Source organism: Hibiscus syriacus, unplaced genomic scaffold, assembly GCF_006381635.1.
Source record: "Hibiscus syriacus cultivar Baekdansim isolate YM2019G1 unplaced genomic scaffold, ASM638163v2 tig00110371_pilon, whole genome shotgun sequence".
Classification (NCBI taxonomy): domain Eukaryota; kingdom Viridiplantae; phylum Streptophyta; class Magnoliopsida; order Malvales; family Malvaceae; genus Hibiscus; species Hibiscus syriacus.
Window position 1 is genome coordinate 34,860 of NW_024062708.1, and position 25,681 is coordinate 60,540.

A 25,681-nucleotide genomic window follows, 5' to 3' on the forward strand; every position below is an offset into this window, starting at 1 on the left:
TCTTTTGGAAAAAGGCTTTTATCTTGGTCTCATTTTATCTTCTTATTATATACGTAGGAAGATAAAAATAACAATAAATATATTAGAGGTAAACATACAATAGTAACCCATATATGCTTAAAAATGTGCATCACCATTCATCAATATTTTAATAAGTGTTTTACAATAACAATGATTCTATACAAGATTTCAATGTTGCATTCCTAAAGCAAATCAAATACATATACATATATATATATATATATATATATATATATATATATATATATATATATATACTATTATTACCCATCAGTTTTATTTTTTCTGCACCAAACTATATATATATATAATTTACCTATTATCCATGGCCTCAAGAGTTGAAACTTTGGCTCATCTATCTTCCCCTAACAATCAAATTCATCAAATTTGGTTACTGAATCAACAAGTGTAACAAGAATTCAGTTAAGAGTGTACCAGGTCAGGCCCGGAAGTTGATACGATGGCCTGAAGATCCCATCTTCGATTGATCCCATCATTGTTTGTTGTTGTTGTTGTTGGTGGTGGTGGTGGTGGTGGTGCGATGAAGGGGTTTGAGGAAGCTGGCTAAGCAGGGATGCAATTAAGCCATTTGTGTCTGGTTTCTCCATGCTTCCATCATTGCTATTGTCCCCATGGAATCTCTTGCTTGTTGAAGGGCTGGCTGTTTCGTTACCGGTCCAGTAAACCGATGGCACACTCCTTTTGAGAGGGTTAAATGTGGACAGGCCTGGCTTTGAGCTTGAACAATTCATTAGCATTCCGTCGAACAGGTTATGTTCATGATTTTCAAGCACTGTCCCCGAACTTGCGGCCTTCGTTTCGAATTGGAGATTGCCGATTGATATTGAAGTTGGAACTGGCCCCACCATGTCATCCATGTAGTCGTCTTTATTATGATCGAAAGGTCTGTTTGTGTTGTTCTTCTTGTAGATTCTACACAGCACCCAATCATCGAGCTATAAAAACAAGGAAATCGAGTTTCAAACGATCAAATTCAGATCAATATGAATCATAAACTTTAATTAAAAACTGATAAAAAATTATTACCCTTAGTGAGTTTTTCTTGTATCCCAAGTCACATCCAGGGTGTTTGTTGTTAGTCTTATCAGGAAGTCTATATTCATGCATGATCCAATTTGTTTTGACACCTTTAGGAGGTTTCCCTCCATAGAAAACCAGTGCTTTCTTCACACCAACCTTTTGAGTCCCACCCGAGTTTAATACCGGCTTATCGGTTCCGGTAGCCTTCCAGTAACCCGAAGTTGCCGTCCTATTAGGCCTCGCTCCGTTCGGATACTTTCTGTCTCTAGGACTAAAGAAGTACCATTCTTGCTCACCAAACGTAGCCTTAGCTGCAAACCCGAAACAGATTCACATATCGTACAGTTTAAATTAATCCATGTTATCGTAGTTATCTATGTAAAAGAAGGTTGCACCTGGTAATTCCCATGGATCAAACTTGTATAAATCAACCTCCGCGATGATTGCAACCGGTAGAGGAGCTGAGCTAGCCTTTTTCTTGAGATAGTGGACGACTAGTTCTTCATCGGTGGGGTGGAACCTGAAGCCCGGTGGGAGGTTCGGCTGCGGCGAGATGGTCGACGAGTCGGTGCTTTCCATTTGCCTCAACTTCTAACGATTAATTCACTGGTGAAATTGAGATTTCTTTTGCTTTGGATTCTCTGAAAGTTCACTAGGGAAGAACGTCATAGGGCTGGCAATGGCATCCCCATTCTTTTAAAATGGCCATAGATAAAAGTGTTTAACACACCATAATCGCCATCCTTTTGCTATTTAATCCATCCAATCTCGAGTCGATACGCAGGGTATTTAAGTCATTTCATTGTTTGCTAATACTAGGTTTTCGGTTAGCTGACTTCATGCACAGCTGGTTGACAAAAGGCATACAGTGGTTGCCGAAGTTGAAATATGTGAAAAGAACCTGTCTCAATATTCATTTATGTATTAACATTAAATTATACGTCGACACAACTCAAAATCCTTAAAAAAATTAAAAAATAATAATAATAATATAATTCACACTATATATTTCATAATTTATACATAATTATTGCCTGCACTCATGCATCTGAATCAAAATAAATAACTCCAGACTTTTTAGATAGGTTAATCGAGGAGCAGACCGTACTTATCACAGGGTCTTGACACACTAAAATTTCAAAAACATTTAATTCTTTAGAGTTATAAAAAAAATTAATATTTTGTCTCTTTATTTTTTTTTTCAAAAATCCGTGCCTTAATTAATATATAAGCCCTCTTAATGTCCTAATGAGAAAAAGCACACTTAATCTCTTTAGACTTTACAATGAAAATCTACGGTTGATAGAAATTTTGTAGGTACGAAAAGGGTATGATCATGGTGACGTGAACTGAGGGTCCACCGATTGTGGATCGACACGCGTGGTTCTCAAACAAGACAGGAATGGACACGTGGGGTATATGCGGGGCCCACACAAATGGTGATAATATGGAGGTGGAGAGAGGAGATAAGTTTGACAAAAGCCTTTGTTTACGCATTCAGATGTCATGCATTTGATATGCAAAATGCCACCACCAAAAAGAAAAAGGAATCATAAGGAAGAAACAGAAGCCAAATAGCCAATTCTTTGGTGGGCAGCACCAGGAGAACCACGACATCAGAGTTCAGAGACATTAGTGATTAAAAGCAAAAATCAAATCACATCGGTCGTGAACAGTCGGGCCTTGCTTGTCAGTTAATCGGTCGTTCAAAATTCTGATCATGTTTTGTCGCACATGTCTTCGATTGAGATTAAACAACTTAAAAATGCCAGCATATCTCGTCTTTATCTTTTAAAATTCAACTCTGTAAAGATAAAAATCTTTATATTTATCTTGTTAGGTCTTTGACCAATGGTCATATCGAATTCCCATTTTATGATTGACCCCATTAAAGAATCAGTAATTACTCTTAATTCTAAATAAATTTTATATCATGGTATTTTTGGTTATTTATATTATTTAATTAAATCAAATTAAAAATTTAATTACGAGAATTATATATATATATATATATAATATAGGGTAAACTACATGTTTAGACCTAAAAATTTATTTTTGTTCAATTTTGATATCTAAATTTTATTTTTTAAAATCATACATAATATTTAATTTATGTTTTATTTTCGTACTCCATCATTAAAATTTTAACGATAATGATGTTGATGTGTCACTATAAGATAATGTTACACAATCATTAAAAAATATTATGTAAACAATTTTGTTAATTTTATTTGGTTGTCTCACAAAACGTATATACTACTTTAAAATTTAAAAACCACTTAAATATCAATGATTAAAAAGAGTTAACATCTATTTTTTTTGTATTATTATTTTATTTTAAATGAATGAAATTCTGTTTTCTTTGTTATTTATGATTTCATAATACAAAAACGTTCTTTATATTTTTTTCCTATTTGGTTGTTCAACTTTTCTCAGTTGAAAATTTTAATTAAATTATCGAGTTTTTAACTTTTAATTTTATTTTAGTTAAAGGTATTTTTAAAAATAATATTTTTTAATACAATTTATATTTATGGTTTTATTCCAAATGGTTGTCCCTTGTTCCCATATGTAATGGGATAAGGGGAGGTAAGATAGTAGGCTGTCCCCAACACTAGGTTAAGAGCAACTTCCGTAGGAGACCTCCAAATTATGAAATGCCCTCCATGGGACTCGATCCCACGACCTCAAGGTTAAGAACCTTGTGCTCTACCAACTGAGCTGGATGGTTTTATTCCAAATGTCTATGTTTATTGTGCAACTTCATGAAATTTCATCTTTAAAAAATAAAAATTTAGACTCAATTCTAGATAATGTTATTATCGATTTATTTTGTTTCTTTAAATTTTTATGTGAACAAATGAAATTAAAGAATTTATAAATTTTTTCTTTTATTTGTATGACATTTTGATATATAATTTACATTGACAAAAACACTAAAATATTTTAGTTAATACACATATTTTTTTAAAAAGGCCCCTCATAAAGTAATGTTGAGTTTCACTGCCGACTATTTTATTATATATATTGATTTTTTAAATCGAATTAAGTTTATCAAATTTGAGTTGAATTAACTATATTTGTTTGATTTTCTATTAAAATTTAAATATAATTATTTTTAATGTTTTGATATTAAATTTTTTCAATTTAAATGACTCTTTCTAATTATATATAATATATAATATATGAATATATTTTTATATTCTTTTTTACATGCATAAGTAATATTTGTAATATTTTTTACATGCATAACTCTAAAACTATATATTATATTTTTAACATTGTTTTTAAAGAAAAATTTTGAGGAAAAATCAATGATGAAATTATAAAAAAATCAATGAATTGATGGTAATAAAAAAACTTATAAAGAGATATAGTTGAAAGGTCAATTTGAATAAAACATGTTTTTTTATATAAAAAATTATCGTCAAAAGAGAAATAATCTAATCAGGCTAAACCCTGTTTCTCTCTCTCTCTAAATTTTCACTCCAATTTTACTCAAATGAAAGGGGCAGAAAACCTTAAACAATAAATCACCACTAAAGTCACAACCTCAACCTCTCTCAATTTTCCTACACCTAATCTTTCCACATTATTAGCTATCTAGAAACAATAGAGAGAACAAATAAGTGAAGACTTAATCATGATGAAACTAAAACCATAATAAAATTTAAAAATAAGTTACATATAATTTTTGTCACACCCTAAAATATTGGATTAATGTTAATGATTTTAATTAATATTTTCAAGGGACCAATTTATGAGTTTTTTGGAAATTGATATGCGTTTTGCAAGATTTCTTTAAGTAGAAGGACTTAAGCAAGAATTTACCCTTCTTCTTTTGGTTTTTATAATTAAAATAAAATAAATGGGATAAGTATGTGGGGTTATATTAAAAGATTGTTTGATTTCATGAAGTTAATGGAAGTTAGTTGTTTCTTGAATTTTGAATTTGGTTTTGGATCTTTGGGTAATATAGAAGCTTAATAAAACTTAAAGATGAGTTGAAACTAAGAGATGGATGAATTAATGGTGAATTAGCAAAATGGGTTTTTAAAGGAATTGTTAGAAAATGATGAATATTTTGATTCTAAAGGAATATTTGACTTTTCAACGGTTTTAATAAAATGTTAGAAGTGTTAGAAAGGATTGAGAACATGTTTGAATAAGTGGTATGATTTTTAGTTTGAAGAGTTTTATGGAAGATTTTACATGTTAAAGGGATTTTAATGGATATAAGTTAGTGGTAATAATTGTAAATGAGTTTAAAGATATGAATAGAGTTTAAGTATGAGATTTAAGTGAAGTTGGGTAAATTTTCAAAGTGAAGCAGATGGATTCTTGGTAAGGGTATCGGTACTGGAAAAACATTATCGATACTATAAGGTTAAAATGTAAGGGAAGAGTATGAATATGATGAACAATGTCGATACTGATTGAAGTAGCATCAATACTGATGTGAAGGTATCGATACCAAGAGTAGGGTATCGATTTTATAATTGAAATCTGAATTCCAGAATGTCAAAATGGCATCGGTACTAAAGTGGGTATCGGTACCATAGAAGAGAAGTATCAGTACCGCAGGAAGAGTACCGATATTATTAAGTCTGAAATGTTAAATCAGGTGTTTCATTTTTTAAGTAAAGGTTAATTGATTAGACGAGAATTGCGCTACGATATTCATATTGGTCATGTAATGTGTAAATTCAATCGAAAGTAAGTGTTGAACGAAGGGACGTATAACGTTGGGGAGTTAAGTGAAAAAGAGCTTCTTAGGGCTTAAGTGAGGCAAAGGTGAGTGCATTCTTACTTACTTTGTATGAATTGGAGGACGACTTGCGATGAGCCAACCTCATATGTTTATGAACCAAATGAATTATTTTATGTGATTATTTTGTCTAAACGGTATTTTAAAAGTATTCACTACAGCAAAACTGTTCTGTAGCGGCGTTTTTAGCGGCGTTTGTTGATAAAATGCCACAAAAGTATTACATATAGCAGCGTTTTCAATCCAAACGCCATAAATTGAGACTTTAGCGGCGTTTTTTGTGAAAACGTTGCAATAAACGCCGCCATAGGATGGTATATAGTGGCGTTTTTTCAACAAACGTCGTAATTAATAATAGTTTTTGCGTCGTTTTTAGAAAAATGCCACAGAAAGGTTAAACAATAGCGGCGTTTATAGTAAAAACGCCGCAATATAGTAGACATGTAGCCTAAAACGCCGCAATATATTTAACATTTAGCGGCGTTTATACCAAAAACACCGCAATAGAGTGGTAAATTAGCGGCGTTTTTTGTATAAATGCCGTAAAAAACATGTGATATAGTGGCGTTTGTTAAAAACGCCGCAAAATGTTAAATATATTGTCCTCCCTTTTCTCCCACCCAAACCCTAAAATCATTTCAACTCTTCTTCCCTCATAGTTTCTTCTATGGTACAACAACGACCTTCACACGATTCCAAGCGACGTCGTCTTTTGTCTATCCCGGCGACCAAATCGGCCCTCTCACCGACGAACTATAACACAATTCCACGGTTTGATCCCTCTTATCACTAATGATCTTTTTCAATTTTGTTTTGGTTGGTATTCTGAAAATTGGGAAAACCCAGAAAGCTAACAGTTAACATATTTGAGAAAAAAAGAACAGGTCTTGCCTTGAGTAAGAGAAATTATCGTCGGAATGTCTACGTGGCGTCTTTGCTCTGACGATGGATCAAATTATCGCTGGGAGGCTATCGGTCTGGTTTCCACGTCGAAACTCGATGATGACTCGACATGAACTCATATTGCTCCATACCCTTCCATGGCCGATCTCCTACTTGAAGGTAAAATTCTATGAATCTTTATGCCGCTATATTTCCCTTTTTGTACGGTCACTCAAATTTCATAGATCGTACGCATGTAGGATCTTCGAAGCTTATTGAGAATGATGATAGAGAAATGGATAAATACCCTATGTTTAGAAACGAGTTTGGTAACTCTGTGGCGTTGAAAGAATCTTCAATTGCAAAAGCAGTATCGATCCTCAATGAAGACGATGTTGCCTCTACTGTTACTCCAAGTAAACGTTTATATCATCTGTTTAAATATATTTTAATGTTTGATTCAATTCCCAAGCACCTCCAATCAAGTTTTATACTGTAGGTGGAGGGTCGTTATCTGTTTCAAGTGAAGCACTGAAGCGCGCAAGGAGTCTTCTTGGTGAACCGGAGGTAGGAGATTTATTTGGTGAAATGGATGAAGAGTTTCTCCATATAGAATTTACACGGAGGAAAAACTTAACGATGCGTCTTCAAACAAGGAAAACAGTTTTCCTACGTCCTTTCCCCACGAAGGAGCAATGAAGACTAAATTGTATTGAACAATATGGTGAAGACTGTTTATGCATAAGTACTTTAATGTTTCTAAATTATAATGTATGTTGAAGACTGTTTATGCATAAGTACTTTAATGTTTCTAAATTATAATGTATGGTAAAGACTGTTTATGCATAAGTACTTTAATGTTTTTAAATAAAAACGCCGTAAAAATTGTTTATTAATGGCGTTTATAACAATCGCCGCAATAGGTGTACTATATAGAGGCGTTTTTTTACCAAACGCCGCAATAGATTTGAATTGTTATGGCGTTTCTAGACACAAACACCGCAATATATATGGACATTAGTTGCGTTTATTAAAAAAACGCCCCAATAGAGTATAACTCTAGCTGCGTTTGTATTACAAACGCTGCAATTGTTACTTAAATCCTGCGCGAGCATTTCCCCCTTCAAATCTTATTCTAAACCTAATTTCATCGAAAAACAATGCTCCCCGTTGCCATTCGAATCCGTCACCACCTACATCGTCGCTGGTGGTCTGTTCATCGACCCTTGTTTTCCCTCTTCCTTTCTCGACTTCGTTTCCCCTTTTAGAGATTTTTCTTCTTCCAGGAAAACGGCTCGCGTTGCTCGTAGGCAAAAGCGTGAGGCGGTTGCTGTTAAAGATGTATTTTTTTTGTCCGTTAGTTTCAGCAACGATGGGCTTGTTTCAGAACACAAGGAATTTCAGCTACAAAATGAAGTGAAGAACAACAACAACGGGGTGGGGGCTGAAGCCAAACGGAATGTTAGGTTAACGCAACGTAGCGCAGTCAATACTAAAAAGGATTTGTGGGCTGGAGCCATCGCGGCCATGGTTTCCAGGTAACCATAACGAATTTCGTTCGTAATTTAGCTACGCGCCTTTTCATATTTGCCTAGATTTCCCATGCATTTCTAATTATTCTTTGAAATATCATAGAACGTTTGTTGCTCCGTTAGAGAGATTAAAGCTGGAATATATAGTGTGTGGTGAACAAAGCAATATATTTGATCTTGTTAAGAAGATTGCTTTGACGCAAAGATTGTTTGGATTTTGGAAAGGGAACTTTATTAATGTTCTTCGCACGGCTCCATTCAAAGCTGTGAATTTTTATGCTTACGATACGTATAGGAAGCAATTGCTTACACTGTCTGGAAATGAGGAGACCACAAATTCTGAGAGATTCATTGCTGGTGCTGCAGCCGGCATCACTGCTACTGTTCTCTGCTTACCGCTTGATATTGTATGTTAAAACCTAATATTTTGTTCTTGACATTGTTCTATCTTCAATTTATTCTTAGTCGTGTAGCCATGTTCAGTTCTTGCCTGTATGCACTTCTATATTTTAAATTATGGGCAACTGTTATAAATAGCACATGGGCAGCTGCTAATCCTTTGTTTTATTGGAGGCTTAACAAAGTTGTAAGAGACCAATTTTAATGTTCTCTTCTAGTCTTAAGTCTTGGGAGTACAGTTGTTGGACCTAAAGATCAAGATAATTTCCGCTATTGTCATAGCACTGTCATGTCTAACATTATATTTTCTAACCAACCAAGGTTAAGGATAGTGGCTCCAGGGACTTCGTACTTTGTTAATTACTATAATCCTATATGGTAGCAAAGTGTTATTTGAGATTTCTACAGGATAACGAAGTTTGATTCTAGCGGAGAGTTTTTAACGCTTAAAGATATATTAAAAATGTGTGACATGTACTCAAACTAGATTGAAATATGATATGTTCACCAATTGAGGATTGCTATTTAGACGTGTCATTGCTTTCGTCATTGTGACTAGCTATACTCAGGAGGTCAATTTTGCTGACTATGAATAGTTTCATTTTGTTCATGTCATTCTGTAGATTTATTCTTCTTTTTCTAGGAGGGTAGTTTTTTATTATTTGTTTATTGTTGCGGTGCAGATCCTAACCAAGATAGTGGCACCAGGTGGAGAAGCCTTAGATGGTGTAATTGGTGCTTTTCGCCACATGATCCAAACTGAAGAGTTCTTTTCTCTCTACAAAGGTCTAGTGCCCTCTATTGTAAGCATGGCACCTTCAGCCACAGTATTCTATAGTGTGTATGATATGTTGAAATCAGCTTATCTGCGTTCCCCGGAGGGTAGGAAAATAATTCAGAACATGAGTCAAATAGGACAGGAGCTGAAAGCTTTGGATCAGGTAGAGTTGGGACCAATGAGGATGTTATTATATGGGGCTATGGATGGTGCTTGTGCCGAAGTTGCTACTTTCCCATTTGAAGTTGTGAGAAGACAGTTGCAATTGCAAGTCCAGGCAAGCAAAATGGGTTCACTGGCAACTGGTGTCAGGATCGTTGAACAAGGAATTTCTGCTCTCTATGCTGGGCTAATTCCCAGCTTGCTATAAGTAAGTGGATAAGCTTTTTAATAAAATCTCACTATTTTTTTCGCAAATGCTTTATGCTAATTATCCCTCTATAAGTTCATACATGAGGTCAAACAAACAATATAACACTAGAACATGACAGTTCATCTCACAAATATGTTTCTGTGCTGCTGTCTGAAGTTCTTTGAATTTGTTTATTTTCTACATATAAATATAAATATTACAACATAATTTACTATTGACTTGAAATAAAATATTAAAACATAGATCGTACAATATATTCATTGTCAAATAATTAAAAGTCTATGAACAAATCCTACAGTATATTCATCCTAATTTTTTTTTTAAATAACAGCCTATTCCTGCATGTCAAAACCCTAGATCGTATATGAATCTATAGGTGTTTGTTTATTATAGATATCATGCCGAGGAGAAAAATAACTGATTTGCGGGTTGTTCGAGCAGCAGCGGAAGCAGCTAGAGCAGCAGCGGAAGCAGAGAGAGAAGTAATGGCAGCACAGAGAGAGGCAGCGGCAGAACAAAGATAAGTAATATATCAGCAGAGATGTAAAGAATTTGAAAAACGACTCAATGATATGATGCTGATGATACAAAAATCGCAACCTTAGAATCCACCATCGTAGCCTCATTTATGTTATAAGCATTATGTTAATGTTACTGAACCGTGTTTAACTTAACTTATATTACGTTAATGAAAACTTTTATTTATTATATTGGATTTGATGTTATTGCTGTTTTGTTTGTTGGATAATGGAACAGGTTGGAAAAACAGATTTGGGGTATTAAGCATAACTTTAAGAACTGTTAAATTCTGTATTATTTAGCGGCGTTTGTAACAAAAAATGTTGCAATATACCATACATTTAGCGGCGTTTGTGATAAAAACACTGCGAAATCGCAAGACATATTGTGGCGTTTTCGACGAAAAGGCCGCTAAATCTCAAGACATATTATGCGGCGTTTGTAGGAAAACGCCGCTAAATATCAACATCTTCTGCGGCGTTTGTAGGAAAAACGCCGGTAAAAATAAACATCTACTGCGGCGTTTATGAAGAAAACGCGGCTAAACATCAACGCCTATTGCGGCGTTTGTCTGCCAAATGCCGTTAAATATCAACACCTATTGCGGCGTTTTTTTGCAAAACACCGCTAAATATCAATACCTTTTGCGGCGTTTGTTGAACGCCGCTATATGTTGTCACCTATTGCGGTGTTTTTTTGTTGAAAAACGCCGTAAACTTTAGCGGCGCTATTTTTAGCGGTGTTTGTCTTTACGCCGCAGTTGTTTTTAGCGACGCTTAAAAACGCCGCAACAAGCCACTTTTGCTGTAGTGATTGTTTCAATTTCATTGTTAATATATATATATTTTTATGTGAAATATTACAAGTATATGATTTAGGTGAATATATTTCATGAGAACAACTGATGATTTGAATAATTCTATATGAAGCAATATAAGTATAGGTTTTATGCGAAGAAATGATAAGTTAAGTAAGGTTAAATGAAATTTTATAAATAATAAATTTAAGTAATGTTGTGCGAAATAATATGAGTATATATGTTCTAGGTGAATATGTCATACGTGAAAAGTGTTATATGTGAAAAATGATCTACGTGAATATGATATATGTAAATGTGTTCTATGTGAAAATGTCTATGTGAACAAGTATTAAGTAACTGAAGTCTATGAATAAAATACACTTAAATAATAAAATGAGAAATAATTATGTGGTTAAAGCCCAAGGTATATGTACGAGAATTAGAGGTATAATTGGCATGCAAGAGTCGAGGGTTCTATGTGGTCCTTCGGGACAAATCTATGTGGCACTTCGGTGTAAATTATGTGAGCAGTGGCGGCTGTATTAGTGCACAATCTCAATGTACTCGCATACATTGAGTTCTCAGCGATATACGTTGGGCTAATAAAACAAACTTGATATAATTTGAACAATGAGTAACAATAATAAAATGTTAATGAAGTGTATATTGGTTTTATACAAAATGTTTCAAAGGAATGTATAAGCAAGTGTCAAATGCACATAAATTAACCAATATGTAATGGTATATGCTATAAGTTAGTGGTGTTATAATAGTTAATGATTCTTTTGGAAACTTTTTCATAATTGTTTTATTATTTTACTATACTCAGTATTGCCTCACTAAGTCATAGACTTAGCGTGTGATTGTTTTTACACGTAGGTTTGGAGACATCAATATAGTAAGCATGGACAGGACATCATAACTTTGGAGGATATCATATTAGAGTAAACTAAATAGTATTTGATTTGATTGTTGACATGTACTAAAATGTGTAAGTCATAGATCCTCTAATATGTTTGCAACTATGTTTTGTAAAATTTTGTTTTCCTTGCAAAGTTTTCGTTGTAATTTAAATGAGTCAAAGAGTTTTAAAAGTTAATGTGACACCTTAAAGTCATATCCGGGTCGGGTACAGATCGGGTACGGGTCTGGGTGTTACTCGAAAGTAACCATTTATGTATGAAATTATTCAAAATTATTGAATTATATGAGAATACATAATCGAATGAAAGGACTAAAAAATCATTGAGTACTAAAAAGACCTAAATACCCTCATGACCTAGAATTAAATGAATGTTGTCATAACCATTTTAAAACAAAAATAATCGAATTAAAAATAATTATGAATTTGTTTTAAGAAAATGAGATTTTGAATCAATGTAAAATTTGGAGTCACCATCAACCTTTGGTTTAGGTAGGTCGAATACCTAAAAATGTTGTTTAAAATAATTTTAAGAAAAACAATTTTAAGGACACAAATTGGTTTGCGTTTACAAAAGATTCATTTTTAAGAGTTCGAGAGTCAATTACGTGTGGGGAAGTGTAAGCACCCTCATAACGCCCAAAATTTGTACCTAATCATTTATATGTCATCATAATGATGGAATTTATAAATTCAAATCAAAATTAAAATATGATCATTTTATTAAAATTGATTAATTTATCTCAAGTTCACTTTTTGTTTGAATGTCGTCGAATCGCACTTCTCCTATAGAGTGGTGCTTTTCACGCCCATTCTACGACGAGCGTTCTTGAAAATAATTTCGAGAAAAAGGTGTTTGTAACATAAATAAATAAATAAATGATAAAATAAAAAAAATAAGACTGAAAATATGAAACAACAAAACAATTATACATGTGTACATATTTTAAATATGTATAATATTTTAAATATACATGAATATGGGGTAATAATCAAAGTATAATTTATCCAAAAAATAATAATCAAAGTATACAATGATGCAATAATACAAGGATTAACATATAAATAAAAAAATAAATAAGGACCAAATCAGAACAATGAAAAATATAGGCCCAAAATAAAATAAATCAAACAGAAGTAAATTTACAAGGACTAGGTACATAAATAATACACGAAATAATAAATAGTGACTGAAATACATAGTAAAACTAGGAGGATCTAAAGCATAAATAGTACATTTTCTAAACATAACAACACTAAGGACTAAAATAAAATAAATCTACAATTAACTACTCAGATCAGGCATTTAATCAAAGCTTATTATGGAGCATGCAGTAACTAAAATATAAACGTGGCAAAATTAAAAGGATTGAAAGCAAAAATAACCCATGTTCATTGAAGACCAAATTGCAAGGATTACAAAGTTAGAAGGACCTGGAATGTTGTTCACCCACGCGAGTTTGGCATGATTGCCCTAACCCATAAAACTACGCCGTTTTGGTCGGCATATATAAGCCCGATTATAGAGTTTTTTTTCTCACCCTCTCTCATTTTTCATTTTATGATTTTAAAAGAGAGAAAGAAATTCTATGTTTTCTCTTGTCAAGGGGGTCACCTATCGTTCACTGGTGGCATTCTTCCGTCGTCGGCCACCACTGTCGGTGGTCAAAAAATCCCAAAATACCCCAAAAATATTCCCTTTTCCTCCTAAGCCCGAATCTTAGGCTACTTTTGCCTAAAACTCACCATCTGAGTCTAGATCTAACAAGGAAAATCGAAGAGTCTACCTTCCTCCGCTATCGATCTAACCGTCCGATGAAGCGCTCGACAAGTTATGTTGTTCCTCGCTCCCCGAAGAAGAATCTGACTAGATAGATTCTCCATCTGAGGCTTCAAACCAAAGTAAAGACTATTTTTTGTGTTTCGATTTTTTTTGAATTGTTGCTGTTTTTTTCAAACCCTCTGTCTCTTCTCTTTTTTCATGCTTTATAAGATAAAAAACCTTGTTGGAGACTCCAGTAACGTCCATCAGCCACTTGCTCTGACCGTCATAATTTTTTAAATGGATGTCATCATTTTCTTGATTTTTTTTTCTGATTTTCATTTGAACCGAGGGTGGGCTCTAACAGTGGCACAGTGATGGTCCAATCACGTCATGGTTTTCGAAGTAACACATAATAAGATTGAAGTCCTTGAATCTTTCTTTGGTTGTGATTTTCTAAGAAGATAAAATTCTCTTGAGTATAAACTCTCTGATGAGGATGAGAGAAAAACATGAGATTATTTATTTCTTGAGGACTATAACCCTTTATATATTTACATGACACTTTTAATATCTTATAAATTTATAATATAATTGGTCACTTAATTTATGTCATATTTTATGAAAACAATATATATTATAACTATGTTTCCATAAGTATAGATTTTTAATCCAACAAATATTGGTTACTGCAATTGAATTCTAAAATCTTTGAGATGGTCATAGGAAAATACTATGCCTCTATTTCATCATGGCGTTGGGATTAAAAGCAGTAGTTGTAGAGTCAGTTTCGAATCTTAATATTGGAAGTGTTGACATTTATGGTTAATTCCGCGGTTTCATTATCACATAATTTAATGCGTTTAGTGCCTTCCTCTCAAATCTTCACCTAAACCGACTAGGCGTAAGACCTTAAAACATCTACTGATTGGCTCTGCAGATTTTAATCAAACTAAAGAAGTAACTTTGGTTTTAACCAAATTATCAAATATAGTAATTAATTAATTTGGTTCCAACGGCATTATTTTTTTTATTAGCCTGGGTGAATAATACTTCTTTTAACAACTGATTTCGTTTATGGTTCAGCAGCAGTGATTTGAATTACATGAAAGGGAAAATCCCTAGAAGTATTAATCAGACTCAACCCAATGATTCATGTACACAGTAAAATTAGTTATTGCACTTCCATGTTAATATCAGGCAAGCAGCTGTTCATGCCCCCATGACAGTGATTTGGTAATGAACAATTTGTGCATGGGTCCACTTGTTTATCAATAATTGGAACTTTTCAAATTGGTGATCTCTATTTATGTATATGATCCAGTGATTCCCAGGATAGGTTTTTTTTCTTCTTCTTCTATTTTTGTTGTTTTTCTCTATCTCTAAGATGCCTATTAATGCCATAATTCATGTCTCCTTGATGTTTTGGGTTGTATATATACTTGTTTCTTCTTCTAGTTCTAATGCCCAAGAGATTAGGAGATCGGAATTCCCAGATAATTTTCTGTTTGGGATAGCTACTTCTTCATACCAGGCGTGCTAGCATGCTTTTTCATGTTCTTCCATGGCTGTAATTTGTAGTTTGTTTGTTTGTTTAAGATCTTTGCTTTTCACTTCTGTTTTTTTCACGGTATATAGGTTGAAGGGGGATATCTTGAAGATGGTAAAGGCCTAAGCAATTGGGATGTTTTCAGTCATATTCTTGGTAAACAAGAAATTTCGAGATATATGGAGTTCAGCATTTATGTTTGAAGCTTAACTGTTTGATGAAATGTCTGTTGGGAAACATTAAAAACAATGAGAATGGAGATATTGCAGATGATAATTACCATCTGTTCTTGGTATTGTCTAACTGATAAGTTCATTTTTTTGTTTCTGATTTCAGCCTTTAGAAATGAGAAGAAAAAGGGATGATTGTTGCTTTGTTTTATATAATTTACCAGGAGGATGCCGAGATTGCTCAGTCACTTGGGGTAAATGCATACCGGTTTTTGATTCGTGGGCTAGAATTCTACCTAGTATGGCTTCAGAAACCCAGAATTTTACTTCATTTTGTTTAGACTATAACAATTTGTAAGATCTTTCGATGCTGGAACAGGAGGAAAGTTTGATGAAGTTAATCCGGGTGGAATCAAGTTCTATAACAAAGTTATAGACAACCTCTTGCTAAGGGGTAAGGGGTATGGGTTAAAATTGTTTCTTGAGAATCTTGATGAATGATAGAGTTTGATTAAGCAAATGCAAAATCAGGGATCGAACCATTTGTGACAGTACACCATTTCGATTATCCACAAGAACTGGGCGATAGATATGGGGCGTGGCTTAGTCCTCTGATGCAGTAATTTCTCCTTTTCTCCTCACATTCAAGTAGTTCCATATTTTAACGGAAATCATAACCTTTTACTGAACTTCAGGTTTTCTTGTTTGAAGAATATTTTGTTTCTTCTTGTGAAGAATTCAAGTTGTTAGGTTGCCTAATCTTGATTCTTTTGCAGGGAGGAGTTTGCTCTTTTGGCTGAAACTTGTTTCCAGAGCTTTGGTGGTTGAGTTAAGTACTGGGCAACTATCAATGAGCCTAATAGTTTGCAGAAATGGGCTATGTTAGAGGACTTCATCCACCTCTCATTGTTCTCAGTCTTTCGGAAATTGTTCCGTTGGCAATTCTGACAACGAGCCTTTTATAGTTGTTCACAACATGTTATTAGCCCATGCAAAGGCTGTTAAGCTATACCGAGAACAATTTCAGGTTAAAGAATGAGATTTCCTATATGTTTCTAGCTTCAACCTGGCTTTGTATTTTTTTCTTACACAAATTTGATGCCGCTGCAGTAGAAACAAGGTGGTTCTATAAGAATAATTGCACATGCACATATGTATGAACCACTACGAGATGTAGAATCCGATCATCGAGCCGTCATTCGAGTTCTGGCTTTTACAGGCTGCTGGTAAATAATCTCAACCGAAGTATTAAACTGCGTTTGCTTCCTACCTTCCAAAGCTTAATACTTCTACGATGGAATACTACATTCAAAAGTTGCGAACCAAAGCAAACCAAATACAATCCTCTAGAATTGCTTTTATAAGCTGCATATGGTTTTTACCTCTAAGAAGCCCGACTCCGGATACTGAGATACAAATCTCAACCTACTACATGAACCGAGTGAACTAAAATCCCAGTTCGGTAAAGACATGTTCTTCAATGTAACATGAATTATCATTAATCAGGGTACTCGATCTTTTGGTATTTGGAGATTACCCTCCCGAAATGCACCAGTACCATAGGAGTGAACTGCGAAGGTTTTCCACCGAAGAAACTGAGTATTTGAAAGGCAGTATTGATTTTATAAGCCTTAACCATTATTCAACATTATATGCCAAGGACTGCATCCATTCTCCTTGCATATTAGGTGGAGACCATTTCAACAGAGGCTTTGCATACACAACTGGAGAAAGAGACGGCATTCTAATCGGAGAGCCGGTAATTCCTTTTCTTGCTCTTGCTTGTATCTAGGCAGTCCGTGTACTACAGTTTACTTTGCAAATCGGAAGTTTATTACAAGTTTACTTTGCTGTTTTTTGGCACACTGGTGTTGAAAGATTTTATGTTGTTCCAAGGGGCATGGAGAAGATTGTTGATTATATTTCAAAAAGATACAATAACATGCTTATATATGTAACAGAGAATGGTAAGTTGCAGAGCTATAGGTTTTGTCCATGCCTGCTTTTAAATCTGACACAACTGAGTTCAAGCTGTAGGCATGTCGGTGTAGATACTGATAGAATTTGAACCTGTAACATTAGTATAGAACATCAATTATTTTTCTCAATGTATGCGTATGCGTATGTGTATACGCTTTTAGCTTGATTAAATTCTTGCAGGATATTCTCCTCCAAATTTGCTGCATGATGTCAACCGAATCAAATTCCACAAGGGCTACCTTGCTGCTTTGGCCAGAACAATTAGGTAATTTAGTTTATCTTTCTTTACCTTTGTCCATATTCGAATATGATTAGGAGAATATGACCTTTTAAGGACCGAAATTTTTTAGAAAAATGAGCATACACTTGCTGAACACATAACTGTATTCAACACCAGTATCCAACTCTGAGTATCTCGATAAAAGCATACATGTATCCAACACTTGCATCTGAGTTTGTGTAACCCGAAAATGAAAGCTTTATTAACATTAAGACGGGTTGTTAATTTGAGACAGGAAGGGTGCTAATGTAAGGATACTTTCTGTGGAGCTTGATGGATAACTTTGAATGGGCAGTAGGTTACAGTTCAAGATTCGGACTTTACTACGTCGATCGTCTAACTATGAAGCGAACTCCGAAGCTTTTCTCTAAATGGTTTCAATATTTTTTTGCAAACAGAAGCAGTGCAAGAATTAACAGACTAAGGTGGCGTTTGTTTTTGAAGAGGTAAAAGATCTGTAGTCTGCGGATCACATCTGCAGACATCTGCAACAGAAGAGGTGAATCAAAAGTCTGCAGTCTGCAAAAATAAGACTGTTTGTTTTTTAACGTCTGCAGACTGTTAAAATAAACTGAAATATAAAATAAACTGATTTTTTAAACTTAAAAGAGTTTTGTAATACTGAAATTTAAATAATTTTAGTTTTATAATACTGAAATTTAAATAATCCATACAACTACAATAATAAATTCTTTAAAATAAATCAATTCATATTTTAAAATAAATCAATCCATATTTTAAAATAAATCAATCCATATTTTAAAATAAATTTTTTCATATTTTAAAATAAATCAATCTATATTTTAAAATAATTTTTTCATATTTTAAAATAAATCAATCCATATTTTAAAATAATTTTTCCATATTTTAAAATAAATCAATCGATATTTTAAAATAAATCAATCTATATTTTAAAATAAATCAATCTATGTTTTAAAATAAATCAATCCATATTTTAAAATAAATCAATTCATATTTTAAAATATTTTTTCATATTTTAAAATAAATCAATCTATATTTTAAAATAAATCAATCCATATTTTAAAATAAAAATTTTCATATTTTAAAATAAATCAATCCATATTTTAAAATAAATCAATTTATATTTTAAAATAAATTTAAATGATTTTAATTTTCCCGTAGACCTTTGAAGACATAAAATAATGTTTGCACCAAGAAAGCTCGCGCAGACGTTTGAAGAGCTTCTGTCTTCTAAAAAACAAACGGTCTGCGAAGTTCAATATCTGCGAGTGGTCTGCGCGGCGCAGACATAAGAATTTTGTAGACCTTACACAGTAAAAACAAACATCACCTAAGTTTAAACAATGGAAGATTGAAATCTCAAATTTTGGCAAAAACAAACGTATCATAATTGCTAGAACCGAAACTAATGCAACAGATATTTGATATCCAGCATGTCATGAGGACTCCACCTTGAGTTGTTTATGGACCAACCTGAATGAAGAAAACTAAACCAGTTTGTATTTTCCATCCAAGTTCAATCAATGATCAAAATTTTAATTTGAAGATAATATTAATTAGAGTAAACTACAAGATTGATCATTTTCATTTTAGTTTTGTATATTTTTTCTCACTAAATTTAAAAAATATAATATTCGGTTACTTTTATTTTTTATATAACTAAGATTTGGTCACTGAGGATTAATGATTGCCAATGTGGCAAAATGAATTTATAATAAAAGGGTAAACTATACAATTAGCCTTTGAGTACGTTTTCATTTTCCCCCATTAAAGTTTTAAAAATAACAAATTGATCACTAAAAGATCAAATAAGTCCATGAACAATATTTTTTGTTTATCTAATTTAGCCCAAAAGCTTTCTAATTTTTTGTTTATCATTCAAAATATTCGATTGTTTCATATTCAAAAAAGTTAATTTCTAAGTTTTTTTTTAAATTTAAAATATATATATATATATAAATTGGAAAAAATTAGAAAGCTTTTGGGTAAACTATTATAAAATTATTGTTGAATAACTTATTTGATGTTTTAATGACCAATTTATTACTTTTTAAACGTACAATTAATGGCACGTTTAGTTTGAAAGTTATACTGGAACCAACAATTTAATTTTGGGCTTGCCTAGATAACTTGACACTAGTATAGCTTTCATTATTATTTGAGGGTAATAATTGAGAAATATTATTTGTGGTATTGTCATGGAATCTTTTTTTACAAATCTCGTAAAATTATGATAAATATATTTATATTTTAATAATAAATAAATAAAAACATTTGTGGATAATTTAAAATATTTTTAGAATTATTCTTTATTTATCTTATCTTGTCGATATTTGTTTTTAAAATATAATACCTCCTCGTGGAATAAAAAATAAAAAGTAAGACTACATAACATCAAAATGAAAAGAAGAAAAAAAAAAGGAACTGAATTTTTAAATAACAGAAATAAGATTTATATTTGATATATTAATATTATAAAATTTAATGTTCGGTTAATATATCGTATTATAAAAACTTAAAATAATATTCTTTTATTCTCCAATTTTATCATTTTATTCATTTTAATCTTTAATTTTTTATTGCATCTCCTTTGAGACTCGAACCCTTAATTTTGTCAAATCAATCTAAATATGATAAAACAATAATGGATAGGAAACACCAACAATCGATTGGTCTGGTGGGATAAGACGTTAGATCTCTTAAGTAAGGTCAAGAGTTTGATATTGACGATTGCGAATTGAGCAAACTGGGTTGGGAGGAACGCCCTTGCCTCTGCAGCACCCGATCCGAATTAGTCGATCAATAGATCGAATACGGTAGTTATACCAAAAAAATAATGGACCAGGAAGCTGGCTAAATATCTATTTTTTACGTTGCATTACAAATAGTTAACATTTACTAGATGATAGTATTACTATTCCATTACATTTGAATTGATTTTGTAAAAAGCAAAAGTTCAATGGCTAAAGATGATATAATTTTTTTTATATCGGCGATATTCAAATACAGTACTTTAAAACACAAGTCTCTTAATCATCGAGGTAGCGTAATGATATAACTTAAATAATGAAAAAATAGCAAAAACACTAAATTAAGATCATTTTCTGTCATGAATCAAAGTTTTTTATAAAAAAAAATGAAATTGATGGAAACAACAACGCCGGTAAATGGGACCCAAGTTTCATGAAAAAACATAATAAAAATCCAGTTTCCTTCTCCCTGTGATCTTCATAACTTTCCCATGTGATAAAGCTAACGTGCCTTTGCTCAACTCTTTGCTGGCAACTTCCATGTTTAATGTTTGGTTTTTAGTGTCTATAGTTTGTGTAACTTCCTTCTAAACATAAACTAAACCCTGGAAGAAGAAAAATGAAACAGCACAGGGTCCAATGAGGGGGGGGGGGAACTTCCCAACGGTTACAATTTCACCACAATATCTGGAAAAAAAACCCATATTACGGAACATGTTTCTGTTACAAAGCTCCAACAATGGCTGAACTCATCATACGAAGAATCGGTGTTTGCTCATTTGTCTGTCTGTGTCTAAACTATGGACTTCAACAGACGTCTTGATTATGCTTTGTTCCAACTCACTCCAACTAGAACCAGGTAAACTTAATTTGATTCTCTGTTTCTGTTGTTGTTGTTGACTTCTTGTTGTTTTTGTTTCATCTGATTTGGTTTTGGTTTGTCTGAAATTAAAGATGTGATATGGTGATTTTTGCTGGAAAAGAGAATAAGAAATTGGCATCTGGATTGTTAGATTCCTTCATTTCACATCTCAAAGCTGCTAGAGATCAGATATCGAAAGGTGGATACTTGATAACTCTTCGTCCAGTTGGCTCAACCCCTTCCTGGTTCACTAAAGGCACTCTCCAAAGGTAAAAATGTTTGTTACGGATATCGAGATTCAAACTTCGAATGTCTCTTTTTTAAGGTTGTCTGTTCTTCAACTAACGGTTTTAACAGGTTTGTTAGGTTTGTTAGCACACCAGAAGTTCTTGAGAGATTCGTGACAGTCGAGAGAGAGATTGAGCAGATTGAAAATTCAATTCAATCAATGAAGCATCACATGCTGCTGTGGCGACAGAGACTAATGGTATGTATGGACCAAAATTTCCTTGTCTGAACCTGTTCTTTTCGTGTTACTTCATTATGCTATGAAGATCTTTTGATGTTAGTATGAAAGTCATCAGTGCTGTTGAGTTCTATGTTTTGGAATTCAGTCTTGTAATAGTTTAACCAATCATGTTTGTCATGACTACATGGTAAGTTATTCGAACTCGAATCTGAACGTCCGATAACAGTTCGTAGATATTGAGATTCGAACTCTACCAACTTAATTGTCTACCTCTCACGGGTGGCCTCAGTTAGTTCAGTTATATGGTAATGTAGCAAATTGGCTGATCTTCATCCAATCTGGAATTGGCAGGAACCGAATCAGTTATTTCAGGAATTTCCAGAAAACATTTTCTTCATCAAAGGTATGTTCTGTCTGATCTGCTAAACATTTTTTGATTTTAATGATTTGATATCTCAAAATCTTAATTCAAGGCTTTTTATTTTGATGATTGGATTTAGCCAAATGGTGAATTCAATGGAACTGGAGATTCTGTTCAATTAGAAAATTCAAAGTAAATTACATTTTTATTTGCAATTTATTCACACCAGCTTTGATTTTTCTCGGTACATTTCTTCCATTACAATGCAGCCATTGCTCACCTGAGGTTAACCTGCAGGGTTCGACTTCAACGAGTTCTGGAAACTCGGAAGAAAGTACTTTCTAAAGAACAAGCAATGGCTTATGCTCGTGCCTTGGTTGCTGGTTATGAACCCGATAATATTGATGATCTCATATCTTTTGCCGATGCTTTCGGTGCTTCACGATTAAGGTAATGATTAATGAATGATTTCCATCGGTTAAAAAGGAGTTAGGACTGTAATTCTATAGATAAAACTAGAATATGAACACTACATAATGGGAGCTTCCTAGTGTATGTTTCATTTCTTATCTAATGAAGGGCCATTTATATTTCGATATTCGGAAATATAGTCGATTTGATTTGATCTGTCAGGGAATCCTGCATAAATTTCATGGACTTATGCAAGAGAAAGAATGAAGATAGGCTTTGGATGGCTGAATTAGCAGCAATGCAAGCAAGTCCTAGACCAGACTTGTCTTACCTAGGAACATCCGGGATTGTACTTGCTGGAGAAGAAAATGATCCGAATCAAAATTCAATGATGAATTTCTCTAGGGTAAAACAGAATGGTTCAATCGATGCATCTGAGGCGGAGAGTGTGGATATGAACCCAGGTAAGGACAGATCCAATTTTCTTCGTCCTCGAATGATAGTTGATGTTCTGAAATCACTTGACATGTTCTACAGATGAAAGAGCTCAAGTACAAATGCAATGGCCATCCCATGTTCCTCAGTTCAGACACAATTTTCAGGGTCCTGGATTTCAACAATTGCCTCCATATCAAGGCTACCTTTTTCCCTGTATGCATGCTCCGCCCCCGTTTTATCCCGGGAATATGAATTGGCCTCCGCATGTTGACGATTCAAGTCTTGCTCGTGGTTGGGAACTGGACGATCGTAGAAGTAATAAATCATCTTTCAGGAGCAAGAAGAAGTCTTCGAGTGGTAAGGCGGATGAAACTTCGAAGCAAGATGAATTGAGTGAGCCTGGTGATTCAAACTCTGAGGGTGAACCAGGACAGCAGGTTCGAACGAAAAAGCACAGAAAGAAAGCCTCAAGAAATGTAGTCATCCCTAACATTAATTACATTTCTTCCCAGAGGAATGGGGAAAAGGACAGTGGTTCTGAAGAGGCTTCTGATGAGGATGAGTTCATGATGGAGATTCACTCAAGCAGCAAATAGAGGAGGCTATTGGATCATTGAACAAGCAACATAAATCTACCTGGCGACATCATAAGCACCACGACGAAAGCAAGCATAGAGACACCGTTTCATACGATGATGATGAACGCGAAACTAGGGTCGCCACTGCAAACAATCCCTGGGATGCTTTCCAAAACCTTCTCTTGCAGGAGAAGGATTTGGATTCTTCAGACCCTGCAAGGTTCAAGTTGAACATTTTGTAAACAAGGGTTCTGACGATGGAATCGGGAGGTCATCCTCATTTAATTGGAACTCCGAGTCACTAAGAAATCAGCCTGTTGTGTCTGGTGATCCTTTACAGATGGATAGAGGCAATGAAGTTGAAACTCGAGGTGGAAACTACATAGTAAATGAATTCAATGGACAGGTTGTTAAGAGAAGAGAGCACAAATGAGGAGTTGTTAATGCTACAAGGCAATGGTTCTCGGATCAGTTCTCGAAATGGTATATCAGATTTTACCACAGAATCTACTATGACCAAAAATCAAAAAGGAAGAGACTGGTTTATGAACAAAAAACTGGATAAATCAGCAAACCAGGATGAAATAATAGGCATCAAAATGTTTGATGGGGAAAATGCTTCTTCGTTAGCTGCAGAACGTTTTGTCGCTGAGGTAAACAAGAATGATGTTTTTGTCGACGACTCTTTGATGATTCAAGGCCCACCAATGGGAGAAGATCAACTTAATTCTCAGTTAAGGATTGGTGTAGGCATGGTTCCTGAGATCGAAACTACTCGATACGAAAATGGTAAAGCAGAAAACTTACAAAAGTCTACTTCTGTTACATTTGAACCAGATGACCTTTACATGATGCTTGGACGTGATTCAGCTGACATAGTGACGCCGGACAGAATAATGATTATCTTGCAGACGCTCAACAGATGATTCACAAAGAAAATTCACCAAAAAAAATCAGAGAAAAAAAGTCTCTAGGGTTTAATAAAATATTATAAAATCAAACAATGCCCAAAATCAGTCCACAAGCCGGACTGTTATAGCCAAAAATCATCTTTATTCGAATTTTGCCAAAAATAGCAAAATCTCAAAAATCACTCTAAATTGAAATTCGAAATAAAATAAGCAATCTCCAAAAAATCTGGCTTAAATCGATTTAAATTGACTTCCTAATTGACAATCGAAATATTACCATAAATAGTAAAAAATATCTAAATCTAGTGATTCGGAGGGGAAAACGGTATAATTTGAGGTTGAAAAAAATCTCACATGGAGCTCAGCTTATGTGGAGAGTGTGCGCGTCGAAAAGAGCTTTCCGGATTAGGGTCTTATGCGCGATTCTGACACCTGTAGCCAAAGTTATGGCAAAAAGACTGAAACATACTCAAAACGACCCCAATGAGGAACATGTCACAATCAATTCTCGCCTTTGCACTGATCTGCCAATTCATGGTATCTCAGTGCCATCAAGGTACAATCTGACAGCTCAGCATCATCTGTCTCGGATCCCCCTGCATCAGTCACCCCGGGTTGGAAAGAACTCGTCCTCGAGTTCAGAGTAGTGTTATCAGAATCCACAAAACAATGACTCAGGTGCTTCACATTAAAGACATCAGAAGTCTTCAAGTGGCTGGGAAGGCGCAACCTGTAAGCATTATCATTGATCTTCTGCACGACCTCACAAGGTCCAATCTTCCGATCCTTAAGCTTATTATACTCACCAACAGGAAAACGATCACGAGTTAATACAGCCCAAACAAAATCACCAACATCAAAAAGTACCTGACGACGATGATTGTCGACCCGAGTCTTGTACTTGGTATTGCTCTCATGAATGGTCTGTTTCACCTGCTCATGGATACCCCGAAGATACTTTGCCATCTCATCTGCTTTAGGACTAAAATGACCTATACGTGGAATAGGGGCTAAGTCCAGCACCCCGGATGGGTTCTGACCATAGACAATCTTAGATGGGCTTAAACCTGTGGTTCTGTTTTTTGATCTGTTGTAGGAAAATTCTGCCTGAGGCAATGCCAAATCCCACTGCTTCGGCTTCGTT

The 25,681-nt window shown here is 34.0% G+C and overlaps 2 protein-coding genes and 1 pseudogene across 2 annotated transcripts; 2 read left to right on the forward strand and 1 right to left on the reverse strand.

The window, feature by feature from the left end:
- Positions 1-292: 292 nt before the first annotated feature.
- On the reverse strand, positions 293-1,762 carry LOC120121336 (NAC transcription factor 56-like). The gene is made up of 3 exons (XM_039140720.1): positions 1,458-1,762; positions 1,069-1,373; positions 293-977 (listed from the first exon to the last, which is right to left on the reverse strand). The coding sequence occupies exons 1-3, from the start codon at positions 1,639-1,641 to the stop codon at positions 441-443; spliced, it is 1,026 nt and encodes a 341-aa protein (XP_038996651.1). The 5' UTR covers positions 1,642-1,762; the 3' UTR covers positions 293-440.
- A 5,013-nt stretch (positions 1,763-6,775) lies between these two features.
- On the forward strand, positions 6,776-9,791 carry LOC120121343 (probable mitochondrial adenine nucleotide transporter BTL3). Its single transcript, XM_039140728.1, has 4 exons — positions 6,776-6,892; positions 7,763-8,250; positions 8,348-8,651; positions 9,327-9,791. Exons 1-4 carry the CDS (start codon positions 6,776-6,778, stop codon positions 9,789-9,791), a joined length of 1,374 nt encoding a protein of 457 aa, XP_038996659.1.
- A 5,227-nt stretch (positions 9,792-15,018) lies between these two features.
- On the forward strand, positions 15,019-18,290 carry LOC120121344 (annotated as a pseudogene).
- Positions 18,291-25,681: the final 7,391 nt, after the last annotated feature.

Coding starts and splice junctions, on each gene's coding strand:
- LOC120121336 (XM_039140720.1), bottom strand. CDS start 1,641: ATGGAAAGCACCGACTCGTCGACCATCTCGCCGCAGCCGAACCTCCCA. Junction 1,374..1,457: donor TGATCCATGGGAATTACCAG/GTGCAACCTTCT, acceptor TCGGGTTTGCAG/CTAAGGCTACGTTTGGTGAG. Junction 978..1,068: donor ACAAGAAAAACTCACTAAGG/GTAATAATTTTT, acceptor TTGTTTTTATAG/CTCGATGATTGGGTGCTGTG.
- LOC120121343 (XM_039140728.1), top strand. CDS start 6,776: ATGGATCAAATTATCGCTGGGAGGCTATCGGTCTGGTTTCCACGTCGA. Junction 6,893..7,762: donor GGCCGATCTCCTACTTGAAG/GTAAAATTCTAT, acceptor ACGCCCCAATAG/AGTATAACTCTAGCTGCGTT. Junction 8,251..8,347: donor ATCGCGGCCATGGTTTCCAG/GTAACCATAACG, acceptor GAAATATCATAG/AACGTTTGTTGCTCCGTTAG.